The 18,022-nt window shown below is 37.1% G+C and overlaps 2 protein-coding genes across 2 annotated transcripts; one reads left to right on the top strand and one right to left on the bottom strand.

The window, feature by feature from the left end:
* Positions 1–12,245: 12,245 nt before the first annotated feature.
* LOC133838377 (protein ABHD11) lies at positions 12,246–13,438 on the top strand. Its single transcript, XM_062269451.1, has one exon. The coding sequence runs from the start codon at positions 12,317–12,319 to the stop codon at positions 13,232–13,234; it is 918 nt and encodes a 305-aa protein (XP_062125435.1). The 5' UTR covers positions 12,246–12,316; the 3' UTR covers positions 13,235–13,438.
* Positions 13,439–16,218: 2,780 nt separating this feature from the next.
* LOC133837225 (uncharacterized) lies at positions 16,219–17,738 on the bottom strand. The gene has a single exon (XM_062267901.1). It carries the CDS (start codon positions 17,646–17,648, stop codon positions 16,359–16,361), a length of 1,290 nt encoding a protein of 429 aa, XP_062123885.1. The 5' UTR covers positions 17,649–17,738; the 3' UTR covers positions 16,219–16,358.
* Positions 17,739–18,022: the final 284 nt, after the last annotated feature.

Below are 18,022 nucleotides of genomic sequence, written 5' to 3' on the forward strand. Positions count from 1 at the left end.
TTAAACGAATACGATTATCAAATCAAATATTTACCAGGAAAGGAAAATAACGTAGCAGACGCACTTTCACGTATAAAAATAGAAGAGAATTTCTTAGGAGAAGATGCAATTAGCACAGGAGCAACTATACATAGTGCTAAAGAGGACAGTCAATATCACATACCAATAACTGAAAGACCTTTAAACTACTTTAACAGGCAAATAGAATTCATAAAAAGTGACGATAATAAAGTTGAAACAACTCACTATTTTCATAAACTTAACATTAAAATTTCTTACAAGGAAATGACTAACCAATATGCCAAAGATATGATAAAGGAATATCTTTGCTCGAAAAATAGTGTTGTCTATTTTCATGACGAAATAGATTTTCCAATTTTCAAAGAGCCTATTTAGAAATAATAAGCCCAAGTAATATAACTAAAGTAATGAAAACAAGCTTAAAATTAATTGACTTACAAACCTTTGCAGAGTTTAAAGAATTAATTTTAAAACACATAAAAAGTTGTTACATCCAGGTATAGAAAAAACAATAAATTGGTTTAAGGAGAAATATTATTACCCTGATTACCAGAAGCTAATACAAAATCTAATTAATGAATGTGAAATTTGCAACATAGCCAAGACCGAACATAGAGATACAAAACTCACGTTTGAGATAACACCCGAAGTACTTAATGTTAGGGATAAATATGTTACAGATTTTTATATGATAGATAAGAAACAATTTCTTTCTTGTATAGATGTTTATTCCAAATTCACAACATTAGTTGAAGTTCAAAGTAGAGATTGGTTAGAAGCTAAAAGAGCTTTACTAAAAGTTTTTAATGAAATGGGAAAACCCATAGAAATAAAAGCAGACAAAGACTCAGCATTCATCAGTGCAGCTTTGCAAATTTGGTTACAAGAAGAAGGCATAAAAATTAACATAACAACAAGTAAAACAGGAATATCAGACATAGAAAGGTTTCATAAAACTATAAATGAAAAGTTAAGAATAATAGGAAGCGACGATAATATTGAAAATAAAATTACAAAGTTCGAAACAATATTATATACTTATAATCATAAAACAAAACATAAGGCAACTAATAGAACTCCAGCAGATATTTTTATTTATGCAGGAACCCCTGAATATAACTCACAAGAGAATAAAGTAAATCAAATAAATAACCTCAATAAAAACAGAAGTGATTTTGAAGTAGATACACGATTTAGACAAGCCCCATTGGTTAAATCAAAAACCACAAATCCTTTCAAAAAGACAGGTAACATTAAAAAGCTCGATGAAAAACATTACGAAGAAACAAATAGAGGCAGAAAAGTTACACATTATAGATCGAAGTTTAAAATAATTCCAGCCCAAGTGACGAAACATTACTGATGTTACTTATATTGTCAATTATTTGCACAACCGTAAACGCTCAACAAGTCGAAGTAAATCCCATTCAAAATGATCAAGGATTCATCCTATTTGAGTCAGGAACAATTAATTTACCAATATCCTTCGAACATCATTGCTTAACTATAAACGTAACACAAATAGAGAACTCTTTTGATTTATTATTAACTCAAAGCCATATCTTTAACAAATACCCCAAATAAAATATTTAATGAATAAATTAGAAAACAAATGGCAGGTATCAGAATAACAAGTCGTACTAAACGAGGTTTATTCGATTTCATAGGATCATCACTTAAATTCCTTTTGGCACATTAGATGAAGAAGATAAGAAACAATTTGAAAACCAAATTAACATAATTGCCCATAATTCAATTCAGGCAAATAATCTTAATGATTTTATAAATACATTTAATCAAGGTATTAATATTATAAATAATCAAAGCAAAATTTTGGAAGAAGAAAAACAATTAAATTCATTAATTTTTAACATTGAACATTTTACCGAATATATAGAAGATATCGAACTAAGCCTACAATTAACTCGCTTAGGAATATTTAATCCAAAATTACTTAAACACGATCAAATAGATCACATTAATCACGAAAAATTGATGAATATTAAAACTTCTGCTTGGTTCAGTACACTTACAAATGAAATTTTCATCATGTCCCACATTCCATTGAGTAATCTTGAAACTAAAACTTTCCAAGTAATCCCATACCCAGATAAGAATGGACAAATCATCAATGAAAATGTTGAAGGAAAATTTTATCTACACAATAACTTTGTTTCAAATTCAATTTCTAAAAAGATTATAAATGACCAATGCATAACTAATATAATAAAACATGAAACCCCAGTTTGCACTTTTAATAAATATCGTAAACAAGAATTTAAACAAATAGTAGAGCCGAATATCATAATAACCTGGAACTTAACCAGAACCAAACTAAATCAAATTGTAATGATTTAGATATGTACATCGAAAAAGATAAAATAATAAAAATATTTAATTGTACTATTGAATTAAAAATGTTAAAATTTCAAATAGAGCACAGCAATTTACAACCATTATGTTCACAGAGTACAATGTAACTAAAATAGAACCACTATCACACATTGAAATAAAAGAAATGATTTTGTATAACAATAGAGAGAACAATAATTATAAATATCCAATAATTATAATTGTACTAATATTAATCCTCATTGTTATATACAACTTAGTGAATAAGAAAATTAAAACACTATTCAACATAATAACACAAAAATTTGTAAGAACACATGACACAGACATAAGTGCTAATGCTGAAACCGATAATATTGAAATTCCAGTCCCACTTATGTACCCTGAACTAAACGCTTGAGGACAAGCTAATCTCTATAGGTTGGGGGAGTAATATATCCATCTCCAGAATAATTTCTCGTACGTGACAAACACTCATAATTATTCCCCTATCTTCCAAATTCTTTCCCACAAATCATATCATAAACATAAACACTTGTCGCGACGGCACCGACTGTCACAAACAAAAAGATCCTATTACATTGGCGATCGTGCCACTTCCAAAAATCCAAAGTCCACTAAAATTTTCCATTTGCAACTTGAGGACTCAGCATTACTGCACTAACACAAACACAGAACATCACACGTATGTTAGCCCTAAGTCGTAATAAGAACTTTCATGTTAGAGCTCAGCATATTGTGAGTTCAGTTTTTAAAGACACTTTCCTCACTCAAGACGCGTAGCCCGCGAGCTTGCAAATAAAAATAAAGTAGTCTATTAAGTAAACAAAAATAAATCCTTGTGTTTTATTTTTTTACTGTTCGTGCACCGCGAACATATAATTATATATATATTGATTAAAAATATAATTAAAAAATTTAAGTTTATAAAACTTATTTTCTTTTTATTATCCAGGAAAAAACATTTTTATTAAAAAAAATCAAAAATATCAAATATATCGATATTTTTCGGGGATATTTAGAAATATTATTATCATATTATTTGATAAAAACAATGCCATCGATACATTTTTTAAAATTTTCGACAGCCCTACTTGATACTTGTTTTATACATTGATTCCTCCCCGCTGCCCACCTTTCGAGCATATGGGCATTTCCAAAATCGCGCACGGGACATTCGTACGCGTTCAAAGTAAAAACACGGTAAAAAAGGAATCGTTTTTTCTCAAATAAAAAGCTTAATGTATAGCATTTTATTAGCTCTTTCATTGGTGTAAAGATTGATGTTGGGTATTTTTTGATTTAGAAGATAATTGCAGAAGTCAAGTGATTCGCACGGGACACAAAACAGAAGTGGTTTAAGAGGTCAACCAATTCAAACGCAAATTTCAGCGAATCCAGAGGCAATACTTTAATGCAACTTATTTTAAACTTTTGTGCATTGATGCCTCTTTAAAAGATTATAATTTTTTTCAAAGACGACTTGTATTTTTTTTAATTCAATTTGATGTAAATTCGCACGGGACATCGCGCACGGTACATTTTTACCGCCACTATTTTTATGTTATTGTCATTGCTGTTGTTGAGAAATATTTAAAAACCCATCGAAAAAACATTTTTAAATTAACAAAAATAGTGAATTTATTAATTTTTACAAAAGAGGAAACTTATTAAATACTTTAATAAATTGTTGTTTTTATACCCGCTACCCATAGGGTAGAAGGGTATTATAACTTTGTGCCGGCAGGAAATGTATGTAACAGGTAGAAGGAGGCATCTCCGACCCTATGAAGTATATATATTCTTGATCAGCGTCAACAGCCAAGACGAGACTATAAGAGATAGAGCTATAATTTTTTTTCGACAGCATTTGTTATGTTTGCACGCAGATCAAGTTTGTTTCAAATTTTTGCCACGCCCACTTCTGCCCCCGCAAATCAAAAAAATCGAATAACAAGCGTAATTTTAAAGCTACAGCTGCGAATTTTGGTATATAATAAGTAGTAGTTATGATTCCTAAAAATTTGGTTGCGATCAGATACAAATTGTGGAAGTTATTAAAGAAATACTTTTGTATGAGTAAAAACGTCTATTTACTGGGGGTCTTACTTGCTTTGACTGACAATCTGTTATATTGTGCCGTTTATGGTATATTTTGAATGCGGTACTATATCGATATACCAAATATACCATTTGGTATATTATTAGTATTTTTATAGTATATTTGGTATATTTTGAGAAAAATACCGCAAAGTATATTTCTTTTATTCAAAATGGGTAGGTATCTCACAGTCGAGTACACTTGACTGTAGCTTTCTTACTTGTTTATGTTTGGGGCTGTCCATATATTACGTAATCACGTTTTCTGGCAAACAAAAGTAATCATTTGATGAACACCCTCCCCCCCATAACAATGATTGCGTAATCACAAAAAAAGAAAAATATGAAAATTTGTTCTTTTAATTTGTATTTTCAAAAGGAGATTCCAGTCAATCTACTATGGGCAAAAAGTCGCAAAGTGCGGCATTTTTACATTTTTTTTGTGTTCGGTATTATTAAATTGACTTTATTTTTTTAATTAGAATACATCAAGAATACTGAAACATATTTTTATAAAATTGTAGACTTCGTTGGTAATTTGTTATTCGCCCATATTTAAAGACTATGGTCTGGACCCTCTAAAAAAATAAATTGGCGAGAAAATTTGTGATTTTTTCTGTCAATTTTATATTCAAATATTAGATCAAACAAAAAAGCTTGAATATGGAATTTAATTGTCAAGGTATGTAATTTTAATTATTGGCACTAAATTTTTAGTACATGTGATATATTGTCCAATCATGCAATGTGTTATTGGTATATTTTAAGGTCCCTGGTAACAAATGTATTTGTGTTTCTGTGGAGTGTAACTAGTGCGTCTAGGCCGGTCGAGGCAATATTAAAGCTGAATGTTATTAACTAAACTGTTAACAATCAAGTAGTGGTTAACATTTTTGTCCGTTTTTGCCCGATTTACGGCAAAACTCAATGTTGCAGTTGTATTTACGTCTTGTTTTCCAACGTTGTTTGATTTTTGGGGCAACAACAACCGCCAACAAACTGCTGTGAAGCAGATAAGCTTATTCAGTTTTTCAGATTGAATAACACTAATTTACGAAAATGCAACAGAAAAGCCTGCGCAATGGCTTGCATCCTCGTTCATAATTGAGCCTTGTCGTAAACACTTGACGTATACTTAGGCAGGACCAAGGTTAAAGTGAAAATTAGCATTTAAACTAGTCTATGAAACAGGAAAGTCAATGCTATTGTTGCATGACGTTTTGAAAAGTGTTTATATAATTTTAATTGCTACATAATGTGAGTTTTAGGTATGCCCATCAAAAGTTAAAGTAGGTACTTGATGTACTTATACGTTAATACTTATAAGTGGTATCTAATGTCTCAAATTTTGCATAAAGTACTGGTACATTGGCACCAAATTATGGAAACCTCCGTACTTCTTCTAGGGGCTCTCCGTGAAAATGCGTCAGAAGAGCGCAAAAAAATTGTACAAACTCGATATGTTTTCTCATGCAAGGAAAAACAGCCGCCTGAATACCATATCAGATGTGTTTAATAGAGTATTGGATTCCTCTGACCCACTGCTTTCAACTATAAATCTAAAGGAACGCCAAAGATTAAACTATAAAAAAGCCTACCAAGAGATGTTATAGCTCTTTTGAAATCTCCTGATATTGAGCCCCCAATAACATGGGCTTGTGTGGACAATAATGATAATCAGGTAGAAGAAGGCGGAGATAATGAACTTGAAATTTTTGAGCAAAGTTCCCTGGAGTTGGAGGAAGAGCTTTGTGAAGAATAAATTATTAACTGGACACCAAGGTATGGAGTCACAAAACATAATATTGGGCTCTAATTAATTTTTTATTTAATTTTGCTATGATCCAAATTAAATTGAAAATGCGAATTTGCTAAAAATATATTAATTTAATAAATTTAGTTTAATTTTATTAAATATATTACATTAAAATATTTTAAAACAAATTTTTAGAAAAAAGTCGAAAATTATAACCTCATGGTAAGGTGGGCGGGAAGAAAGGCGTGGTCCAATTGAAAAAAGAAAAAAATCCGAAATTCGATCTTTATTTTTTAGGTATATGTACAAAGTTTAATGTTTCTATCTTCAAAAATGGTAAAAATGCCGCAATTCGAGACTTTTTGCCCAAAGTGCAATCTTTAAAATTTTTTATTATTGGAAGTTGGCTTGTCAAAATCTGTTTATATCCGCAGGTATCATCTTCGTCTTCGTCGTCTACATAGTCCTCGTCAAGCCATTCGAGGTCTTCACATCCTTCGTATGACTGAATTACTAGGCATTCTCTCTTTCGCTGTCCAAGCCACACGGTACAGGAGTTTTCTTTGATTTCCAATCGAAGCTTACAGCTACATTTTCATGAATTATTGCATTCGGTACTTATCGACGGAGTAATCGGCGCTAAACCAATTTTTGAATAAATACTTTTAACAACAAAATTTTTATAAAAGGATTACGTAATCATTGTCCAAGACTCCTCCCACCCCATGTAATCAAACATAATCATTTCCTTGACCACCTCCCACCACCTAAGTGATTACGTAATATATGGACAGCCCCTTTGCACGCAGATCAAGTTTGTTTCAAAACTTTTGCCACGCCCACTTTCGCCCCCGCCAATCAAAAAAATCGAAAAACAAGCGTAATTTTAAAGCTTGAGTTGCGAATTTTGGTATATACAATAATTACTATAGTAATTGTGATTCCTGAAAATTTGGTTTGTTTCAAATTTTTACCACACCCACTTCCGCCCCCGCAAATCAACAAAAATCAAATAATAAGCGTAATTTTAAATTTAGAGCTTTATACAATAATAACAATACTCGTAGTAGTTATGATTCCTGAAAATTTGGTTGCGATCAGAAAAAAATTGTTATTAAGAAATACTTTTGTATGGGCAAAAACGCCTTCTTGCTAGGGTTCTTAGTTGCTTTGGCTGACAATCTAGTATAATGTGCCGTCTATGGTATATTTTGAATGAGGTATTATATAGATATACCAAATATATTGTTTGGAATATTTGTAGTATTATTTGTATATTTTTAAAATAATACCTCAATATTTTGCTCTTATTCAAAATGTGTAGCGGGTATCTCACAGTCAAGTGTGCTTTGAAGCTTTCTGACTTATTTTGTCTTTGATTGCAAAATGTTATTGATTAAGCTTTTCTTAAATTTCCACATAATTTATAGCGATTTTTAGCAACTTTTATTTTAAATCTAGCTATTTTTGCTTGGCAGAATCTGACAGCAAAGTGCACGATGCGCCCGATGCACAGTGGGCGATTTGGTCTCGCTAGCGGCATTTAATTAATAACTTCTAAACTAAAATAGATGTCTTCAGTCGATTTTTTCACTGATCAGAGAAAAATCATAAAATTTTTAAGTTAAAAAATTAGTTTTTTAAATTTATTTTTAATTTTTTTTTTAATTTAAAAATTTTTTTAATTTAAAAATTTTTTTTAATTTAAAAATTTTTTTTTTAATTTAAAATTTTGTTGTACTTTTATTTTATTTGAACTTATATTTCATATATAAACTTTATTTAAAAAATGATGGGATGATGGAAAAAAAAAGATCCCTTTTTGGTACTAACACTGTGTCTAAAAAGTACCATAGTTTGAAGGCTAGCAGGTAATATGAGTTCATATTACACATTTTGGACGCCACTGATTCACACTTTCGACTAATAAAAGAGTTAGACTGAATCCACTTGAATCAGGTAAGTTCTACTCCACGAAAGACAGGTGTATACTAATCTGGGCTAGTTGTTAATACACTGAATTACCACTACGTTTTATGAGCTACACAAACATTAATTTTTTTTAAAATACATACCTTGAATATAATAAAATACCAAACTCCTAACAATTTCACTAAAAATTGTAAATTTCCGAGGAACTCAAATTCAATGCGCGCAAAGAGAAAAAATTGTGTAAAGCTCTTTGCAAAATCATATGGTGTGTTTGTCCGTTCGCAGCTCATGATCAGCTGATCGTAGAGCTTTTAAAAAGCTTTTAAAAATCTAATTATCTATCGATATGTGAGAAAATACTAACGGTTTTTTAAATTTGAAAATTTGAATTAAATGCCGCTAGCGAGACCAAATCGCCCACTGTGCGATGCTCGAAATTCGAAATCAGACTGCCGCTGAGCGGTTGTTGTCATGGCTTTTGGTGCAAATAATTCTGTTTTGAGTGAAACCACTATTTGAGCTGTTTGACATATCCATGTATTGTATGGTTAGTGCTTATACTTAAATGGTTGCAGTATAGACTAAAAGCTTTGTAAATATTAGAGCTCTGACTTAACTTTAAACCATTGGTATAGAAAACAAGAGCATGCTATCAAATAATCATAAATATGGGTAATTCTGGGATTGGGTTGGGATGGCTTTCATTCGTACAGAGTAAAGTTTCTGATTGCGGTCAACTTGGTGGCCGCCAGTGCGATCTCTGTCTACGAATGATTGCAAGTTGACACACAGCCTCCTCGTGGCACCTCCTGGGTAGCTATCTTAGCATCCGCTAGATAGCGAGCTAATGTGTGCAGCGAGTCATCCGGACGGTAAATGGTTGAGCGCAGGGTTTGGAACCCGCCTCGGAAAAAAGAAGCCCAAGGAAAACCAAAGCGAAAGCCTCGGAAAGGATCCCCCCTTATGTTGACGACCACCGCAAAATGAAAAAGGACTACGATTTAAGGATATGCACCTGGAATGTCCGAACCCTTAATTGGGAAGGTGCCTCTATCCAACTGGCGGATGCCCTCGAGAAATTAAAGGCTGACATTACCGCCATCCAGGAAATGAGATGGACAGGACAAGGTTGTTCCAAGCGAGCAAACTGTGATATTTATTACAGCTGCCATGCGGAGAGGCGCGAATTTGGATGCGGATTTGTAGTAAGCCGGAGACTTCGCCACCACGTCTCCAATTTCACCCCAGTGAGTGAACGGCTGGCTACAATCCGCGTCAAAGCTAGATTTTTTAATCTTAGCATAATTTGCGCGCACGCCCCGACGGAGGAGAAGGATGATGCTGCTAAGGATGCATTCTACGCGAGACTCGAGGACACATACGACCGCTGCCCAAACCACGACGTGAAGATCATCCTCGGGGACTTCAACGCAAAGGTTGGGCGCGAACGCATCTTTGACCGCACCGTCGGTAAATTCAGCCTCCACGAGACCACCTCGAACAACGGTTTCAGGCTGATTGACTTCGCCGCGGCGCGAAACATGGTAGTGAGTAGCACCAGATTTCGGCACCTCGACATCCACAAGGCCACATGGCTGTCCCCTGATCAGAAAACGCGCAACCAGATTGATCATGTTGTGATAGACGGAAGGCATGCCTCAAGTGTGATGGACGTGCGTACGTTCCGTGGAGTCAACATAGACTCGGACCACTATCTTGTCGCAGCCAAGATACGCATGCGGCTAAGCCGAGCGAAAAACGTACGCCCCATCACGCAACGAAAGCTTGACGTCACTAGGCTGCGATCACAACGGACAGCAACAGCCTACTCCACTCACCTCTCGGAACTGCTCCACCAACCAACCCCTCTTCCTGTTGACGCCGGCGGACTCTGGGCGCACATATCCCACTCCATGCGAGCTGCCGCTGAAACAGCCATTGGGTTCAAGCGCCCACCCACACGGAACCAATGGTATGACGAGGAGTGTCGCGTCGCAGCTGCGGCAAAAAACGCCGCCTACAGAAGAACGCTGCAGTCTGGCGCAACGCGAGCTACGTGTGAACGTTACAGGGAGAAAAGGAAGGAAGAGAGGCGGCTTTTTAGACGGAAAAAACGGGAGAAAGAAAAGCGAGAGTGCGAGGAACTCGAGGTGTTGCAGGACAGAAATGATGCTCGAAAATTTTACCAACAAGTCAACCGTCTGACACATGGTTTCAAGACCGGAGCATCTAACTGTCGAGATGAAAACGGGATTCTGGTTACAGATACGCAGTGCACGCTGAGGTTATGGAGGGCGCATTTCTCCAAGCTGCTAGCAGGCGATGACGGCACCAATCCCGCCATTGGAGGAAGCAACCCGATACCACCAATCAACGACAATGTGGATATACCACTACCTAGCCATGACGAGGTCCGAGTTGCTATTATGCGACTCAAAAACAACAAAGCAGCCGGTGCTGATGGACTGCCTGCAGAGTTGTTTAAGGCCGGCGGCGAAGAGCTGATAAGGTGCATGCATCAGCTCTTCTGCAGAATATGGCTAGAGGAAAGCATGCCCAACGATTGGAATCTCAGCGTCCTTTGTCCTGTGCTGAAGAAAGGCGACCCGACGATATGCACCAACTACCGGGGAATTAGCCTGATTGCCATCTCATATAAGGTCCTATCGAGCGTAATATGTGAACGACTGAAGCCGTATACCAGCACACTGATCGGACCTTATCAGTGCGGCTTCAGACCTGGCAAATCCACCATAGACCAGATCTTCACATTGCGCCAAATCCTGAGAAAACCCACGAAAATGGAATTGACACACATCATCTCTTTGTCGATTACAAAGCTGCATTCGATAGTCCGACACGAGAACGCCTATATGCCACCATGTCTGAGTTCGGTATTCCTGCAAAGCTGATACGTCTTTGCAGGATGACATTGAGCAGCACCATCAGCTCTGTCAAGGTAGGAACGAACCTCTCCGAACCTTTCAATACCGTTCGAGGTTTCAGACAAGGCGACCCCCTGTCGTGCAACCTCTTCAACTTTGTGATGGAAGGGGTCTTGCGGAAAGCCGGTGTGCATCGTGCTGGCACTATATTTTATAAAAGTGTCCAGCTTCTTGCTTACGCGGATGATATTGACATCATTGGCCGCAGCAAGCGTGATGTCACTGCTGCATTTTCCGCTATCGAAAAAGAGTCAGCAAAAGTGGGTTTGGCGGTAAACGAGGGCAAGACGAAGTATATGCTGTCGACAAGCAGGGAGGCGCGGCGACTAGACTCCCAGGTGGTAGCAGACAACTATATGTTCGAAGTGGTCAAGGAGTTCACATACCTTGGCACTGCCATCAACACCAAAAATGACGTCAGCCTGGAGATCAAGCGAAGAATCACACTTGCCAATAGGTGCTACTTTGGTCTGAGTAGGCAAATGTGCAATAGAGACCCTCTCGCCGAACAAAATTAGCACTCTACAAGACACTCATACTACCCGTGCTCTTATATGGCGCAGAAGCATGGGTAGTGTCAATGACAGATGCAGCAGCGCTTGGAGTGTTCGAGAGGAAAATTCTTCGCAAGATCTTCGGTCCCGTTCGGATTGGGGACGACTTTCGCATTCGGATGAACCACGAGCTGTACGAGTTGTACGACGACGTGGACGTGGTCCGGCGCATCACGATACAACGTCTGCGCTGGCTCGGACACGTTGTGCGTATGGATGAAGAATCTCCAGCTCAGAAGGTATTCGAAGCGAGAGTCGACTACGGGCGACGACGAAGGGACGACCAAATCTTCGTTGGAAGGACCAAGTAGAGCAGGACCTTAATCTGCTGGGAATTTCCAATTGAGGAGGCGCGCGAAGAGCAGAGGCGCCTGGAGGGAGACGCTGAGGTCGGCCAAAACCCGAAATGGGTTGTAGTGCCACCTAATAATAATAATAATAATGGGTAATTCTCTGATTGATTTGTCGCATGCCGTCTTTACAGTGAGAAAAAACAAACTGAAACAATTATTAGGCTAACTAATGATGGTTCTGTTACTCAGATCGAAGAGTTGTATCATGCTTAGTGTTGTAGTATTGAAATATAGATATTATATCTGTGGACCTTTGGAAATATTGTCAATTTTTTTTTTGTTTCAAAATTAATTTACACAGTAATGGTTCTTAAGCACTTCACACGTAATTTGGTGGCGCTGCGATTCACAGTTTTGGGACGTAGTTACAGTTCTGGAGATCAATCTATTCAGACAGTTAAAATGGATTACGCTGTGTATAAGATGCCTCATAGTCAATTAAAGCAACCTCCGATATTGCTAATGCATGGTCTAAGCGCATCCCGAACCAATTGGCGTCGTGTTAGCCGAAAAATAGCTAAGCGAGGATCACGGCCTGTCATTGCTGTTGATGCACGAAATCACGGCAAGAGCGCTCATAGCCCGCAACACACACCAAAGCATTTGGCCGCTGATGCGGCAGCGTTCATTAAGAGCCATAAGTTAAATCGCATAGTAGCACTAGGACATAGCATGGGCGGGAGGGCGTTAATGACACTGGCGTTGACTCAGCCTGAGATGGTGGAGCGCGCCATTTTTGTGGATATCACTCCTGGACATCTCCCAGATGAAATCTTAAATATGTCGAACATATTTAAGACAATGATTGAGGTGGTCGAGACCATTCCTAAAAAGTTCACTCTGTCAGAAGGTCGCAAGTTTATAGTACCTTCTTTCATTAAACTTGTGAAAAATGATCTGGATTTAATTCTGGTTATTCATAACCTAAGGAAGACTGAGTCAGGTGATTTCGACTGGCGATCAAATCCCCAGGCAATTCTCAATGGGTGGCAGGAAACAATGATTGATTATGAGAAAACGATTTCAGGACTGGGGCCATATCAGGGGGAGACTCTTCTCATTGCGGCTTTGAAAACTAAGTTTGTGACATCGGACAATGTGAAAATTATGAATAGGTACTTTCCCAATTTACGTGTAGAGTATTTGGATTCAGAGCACAAAGTTCATATGGAGCAACCAGAGAAATTCGTCAATCTAGTTGTAGACTTCACTAAGACCTAATAGACCTAATTCTCCATCAAATTAATAGTACAATATGTTCAATAGATCCAATAGTTTGTTCGAGTATATTTTAAAGCCAAAATGAAAAGTATATATTATCATCATCATATGGAACTTTTAACATCCTGTAAATCACACAAATACATAAAAAAATTATAGATAAAGGTGGTTAAATTTTTTAATTTTTCACATCGCATCTAGCTGTGTATTTTGCTTTTATTTAAATTATAAATACCCCTAGTCTTTTATCCACCAAACTGTTGCATGTTGTGTTTTTGTTTATGAAACGGATGTCAAGCTCTCTTCATGTTTAAATTTTTATTCAACCTATTTTCCCACTGAGCGAGAGAGTGGATGATAAAGTGCGGCGACTCGGATATAAATGCCGGTTTACGTGCTCTTTACTTGAAAGTTGAAAATCGAAAGAGAAAAATATTCTCGTAGCATTAGAAAGGCGTCTCTTGCTTTAAAGTGATTGGCAAAGTGACTTACTCATAATGAAATTCGTTTGTCTCAAACTGGCAAAGTTTAGCGATTAAAAGAGTATTGAATTTAATTGGTTTAAATATTTTATTAACAAACAAATGTAAATCTATTTCCTAATGAGAAAAATATTGCAATACTCAATGAAGGAATTATCTAACTCTTTAATCTTCTTTCGGTAAGAGTATAACAAAGATTCGATGTAATAGTTGCACTAAATCACACAAATTCACGATTTGTTTGTGTCTGCATCTGAGCATTGGACATGCTTTCTGCCCTTTATGAATCTTACGTCGATTCACATAAAACCTAGAATACCTACCTTTATAAAGCAGATGTACTCAAATGCAAACTTTCATTGCCTCGTTTGCTATTTCCTAATAAATTCGTATAGAATATATTTCTGTTTTCCATATATATATTGTTTTTCCTATTTCTGCTATGTTTATAATATTATTGCTAAAATTTTCTTCTTTGGAATCAAAACGATTTTTCAAAGATTTTGAAGTATTATACATTTACATTGCATAGCAATCCCATTTAATTGAAAACTTTACAAAATGCGACTATTTTGCGGTGGTTTCTAAAGATACGTTAATGCTTTTGAACAAACTTATGTGGATGGAGCTGTTGAAATTTGTGCAAGATAAATGCTTTGTCAGCACTTCTCTATCACAACCCTTTTGCTCTATAAAGCAGTGAGCGCGCTGTGTAACTGACAAGCGGATTGAAGGTCACAATAGGGTGTTCAGGGAAAGTCAGAATCGATGGGAAATCAACGTGGCAGCCAATTGAACTGACAGTCTCTACCCTTTTGATCAACGCACATACTCACACCTTCAGTTGAGTTCCTTTTCTTATTTCAATGATTCCGTTTCAGATTTCGATGCAGCTTTAAGCGTTTTTGAGAACTAAGCTGAAGAAGAATCAAATAGCAAATAGCAAATACTGCAAGCAAATAAAGTAGGACAGGGTGAGTCGAAATATGCAACAATGCGATACAATTTGGATCCCTCTGCCTGATTTATTTGTATTGCACGTGTGGACGATGTTAGACGTCTGCTCCTTCGATACTCGATAATACCCGTACTTATCTGACAAGCAGAAACAGCGTAGAGTGCTGAAAGCAACAGTTAAGCTTCAAAAACAATATTTATTTAATAGGTATCCTAGCACCTTTGAATTGACTCCACTCAATGTTAACGGCTCAAACAATTCGGGTCTAAAGTGATGCACAAGGCTTGAGATTCAACAGTTTTCATTTCAAAGAAAAATAAAAGGCTATGTGAAGTGTATATGTAAATAACTCTATGTAAGGCCACATAGTAAACTTTCTCTAATCCAATTTGCTTTTTTTATTCCTAAAAATCTATTTGTTAATACAAAAGTCAACTTTGCAAACAAGAAAAGCCAAATAAATCTATAATTTTCGAAAGTCATATAAATCCTTTTTTATTCTGCAAATTAAATATTTGGTTCTATTTAACTAAACACCTTTTTAGTTTATTTGGTTTGTTGGTTTAGGTTTTGTTGAAATCGCTTGTATTATTATTTGCACGTAATATTGGAAACAAAAGAGAGCACACCTATTTGACTGATAAATATGTATGTGTGCTCTGATCGAGTCTTAATTGGGCATAACTACATGAAAGTATTATTTTGGTTGACATACAAGTATGTCTAATTTGTTTACTGAAAAATGATTTAGATCTCAAAAGACAAGAGACAGTGTCAAATATCAAAGTAAAATTCCTTAACAATGAAGAGGCTGTTGTGAGCATGTTGTTTGCTTATGGGTTTGTTGTTGTTTAGCTTTGGTTTTAATAAGGATTACGGGAAATTTCATTATGCAGTGTAATAAATAAGTAGTCTGGAAAGTCAAATAAACAGAGCACAGCGTAAATAAGAAGCGCAGCACAGCAACAAGCTATATAGGGAAAGAGACAGAGAATCTGAAAGAGGATTGAGGCGAATGCTAAACAGACACGCAGGCATATTAAAATTTAGACACGTACATATTTTATTGCATGTACATTTGACAGCAGTCTGTGGGTGCGTTGTTGTTGTTGTGGTTGTTGTTGTGTCGCACACTGACACTAACGCACTCTGCGTAACATCAAAAGCTGCAACACAAGCCTCATAACCCAGCCCAAACTACAATCCAAAACCAAGATGAACTGAACCCCAACCAACAACAATGCCAAGTGCTGGTTAATGTTTTTGCCAGTTGTCATCTGGCATTTGGCAGTCTCGTTCTGTTCTTGCCGGTTGAATACTGAGGATGTTGCTAGATTCAAATCCTTTTTTACTGCGTTCCAGAGGCATCCACCATCTGGCTGCTAATAGAAAATTGCTTTTGGCCGCCAGCTGTATGCACACGACCGTTTTGTGTTTCGTATGTAGCAACGATAGATAAATCAATAAGTATTTAGTTTTAATTTAAGCGATTATCCCTGTCATTCTTAAAAATCGAAAGAACTACGAATAGAAAGGCACTCAAATAAACATTTAAAGACGCCACTTTTCATTTATTGAAATGTATGAAAGAATTTTTCAAAAGAGATTAAAAAAAAAGAAGTTGGCAATATTCACTTTCAATTTAAAGGGGTGTGTGCCTATAAAGTTTTGTTAATTGGTCAAGTTAAACCACGGAAGTCTGGCTGACGACCAGCTCCCACTTATCCCTATCTGATTCTGAGCCCGATTGCAGCTCTGCTTTGGGTGCACGGCAGCGATTGCATTTCTGACGATACCAAAAGTTAACGTTGAAGCAAAAGCCGCAAGTCCAATCGCGCTTACGTGGACGCCAAGTGCTTTGGCCTGACCCAGCGACAGGATTGGCTACGGCCTCGCTCTTGCTAACCTGACAGCGATTGCAGCTGAGTCGCCACACAAAGTTGCTGTTCCTGCACAACTCACAGACCCAATTGTCAATGGCGGGCTTCCATTTCTTCTGACGCTGACGTCGCTGCTGGTCGATAATCGGATCCTGGGCGTAACTGAATCGTACGCTCTTGCCCGGTCGTGTGGAAAGGTAAGCCGGAACAACACTCAGGACTTGGCCCAGGAACTTGGCGCCATCTAAATAATGTATGGCCGCCTGGGCCGCATAAGGGCTAGTGTATGTAATGGTGGCTTCACCCTTCGAGCGACCAGTTAGCTTGTTCTTGTAGACAAAGATCTTCGGCTTTAAAGTCAGCTCGTCCATCTTGATGTGGCCCATCTTGCCAAAGAACACGATGATATCATTCTTAGTTACATTTAGGCGCATGCCTAATACGAATATAGTATCGGTACGAAGCACAAATTTCTCTTCGCCGATCTGAATAGTTGGTGCTGGTCGTGGCAGGCGTAATTGCGAGGACCAGAGACAGCCAAGCGGTGCTCCCCGATTGTCCGTCATTGAGGATTGCATATCAAATGCATCCAACGGTTTCTCTGCTTCATCATTAACTTTGTCCCGCTGCTGCAACGACTGTTGCTGTTGGGCCTGCAACTCCAGCAAGGATGTTATATTAGTAGTTTTTGCAGCGACTGCTGTTGCAGTTACTTTTGTTGTGCTTGTTGCCGATGTTGAATCCATTAACCCACCTTCGGTGGTATTCTTAATGGTGGTAATGCTGTTGCCGCCATTCATATTTTTATCATTCTCGCCATTGGTGGCGTTATTGCTATTGCTGCTGCTGCTGCCGCTGTTGACACCACCAATAGTGTCGTCCTTGAAAGTGCCGCAAAAGTCCTCACCCAATAGGAGCGAACCGCACGCATCACCCCCACCATCCTCATAACGAAACATATCGAGATCGATCAGCGAGCTGTTAGCCATCATCGAATTTTGTTTATCTATTTGCTGCTGCTGCTCGTGCATCGCAAAAAAATTTTGAGCTGAAAAAAGATTTTCATACACCGAATCAACTGTCGCAAAGTCCATCGTTTGTAAAAACAGGTTAAAAAAAATGTTTTATACTGCCAAAATGAACACGAACCGTTCCCTATGATATATTAAAAACTACTGAAGTGTATTTCAATTCTCTGGAACCCAACACAAATCCGATAATGACTCAATAATCGACAAATTTCAATGACTTACTACGATTACCTAATTTCCCATTACCCAAATCTAAATAGTATTTATTGCAAGTGCTTGAACATTTGCAAACATTTCGTCTCCATAGTTAGTATTTCCAGCCTAATACCTATTCTTTAATGCTACGGAGACCATGTTGCATCTCCCTGTGTGCTCATTTTACTAATATTATATTTGCAACCTTGCGATTAACTCAATAATATGAGCACTCAATAATC

Source organism: Drosophila sulfurigaster, chromosome 2R (assembly GCF_023558435.1).
Source record: "Drosophila sulfurigaster albostrigata strain 15112-1811.04 chromosome 2R, ASM2355843v2, whole genome shotgun sequence".
Lineage (NCBI taxonomy): Eukaryota > Metazoa > Arthropoda > Insecta > Diptera > Drosophilidae > Drosophila > Drosophila sulfurigaster.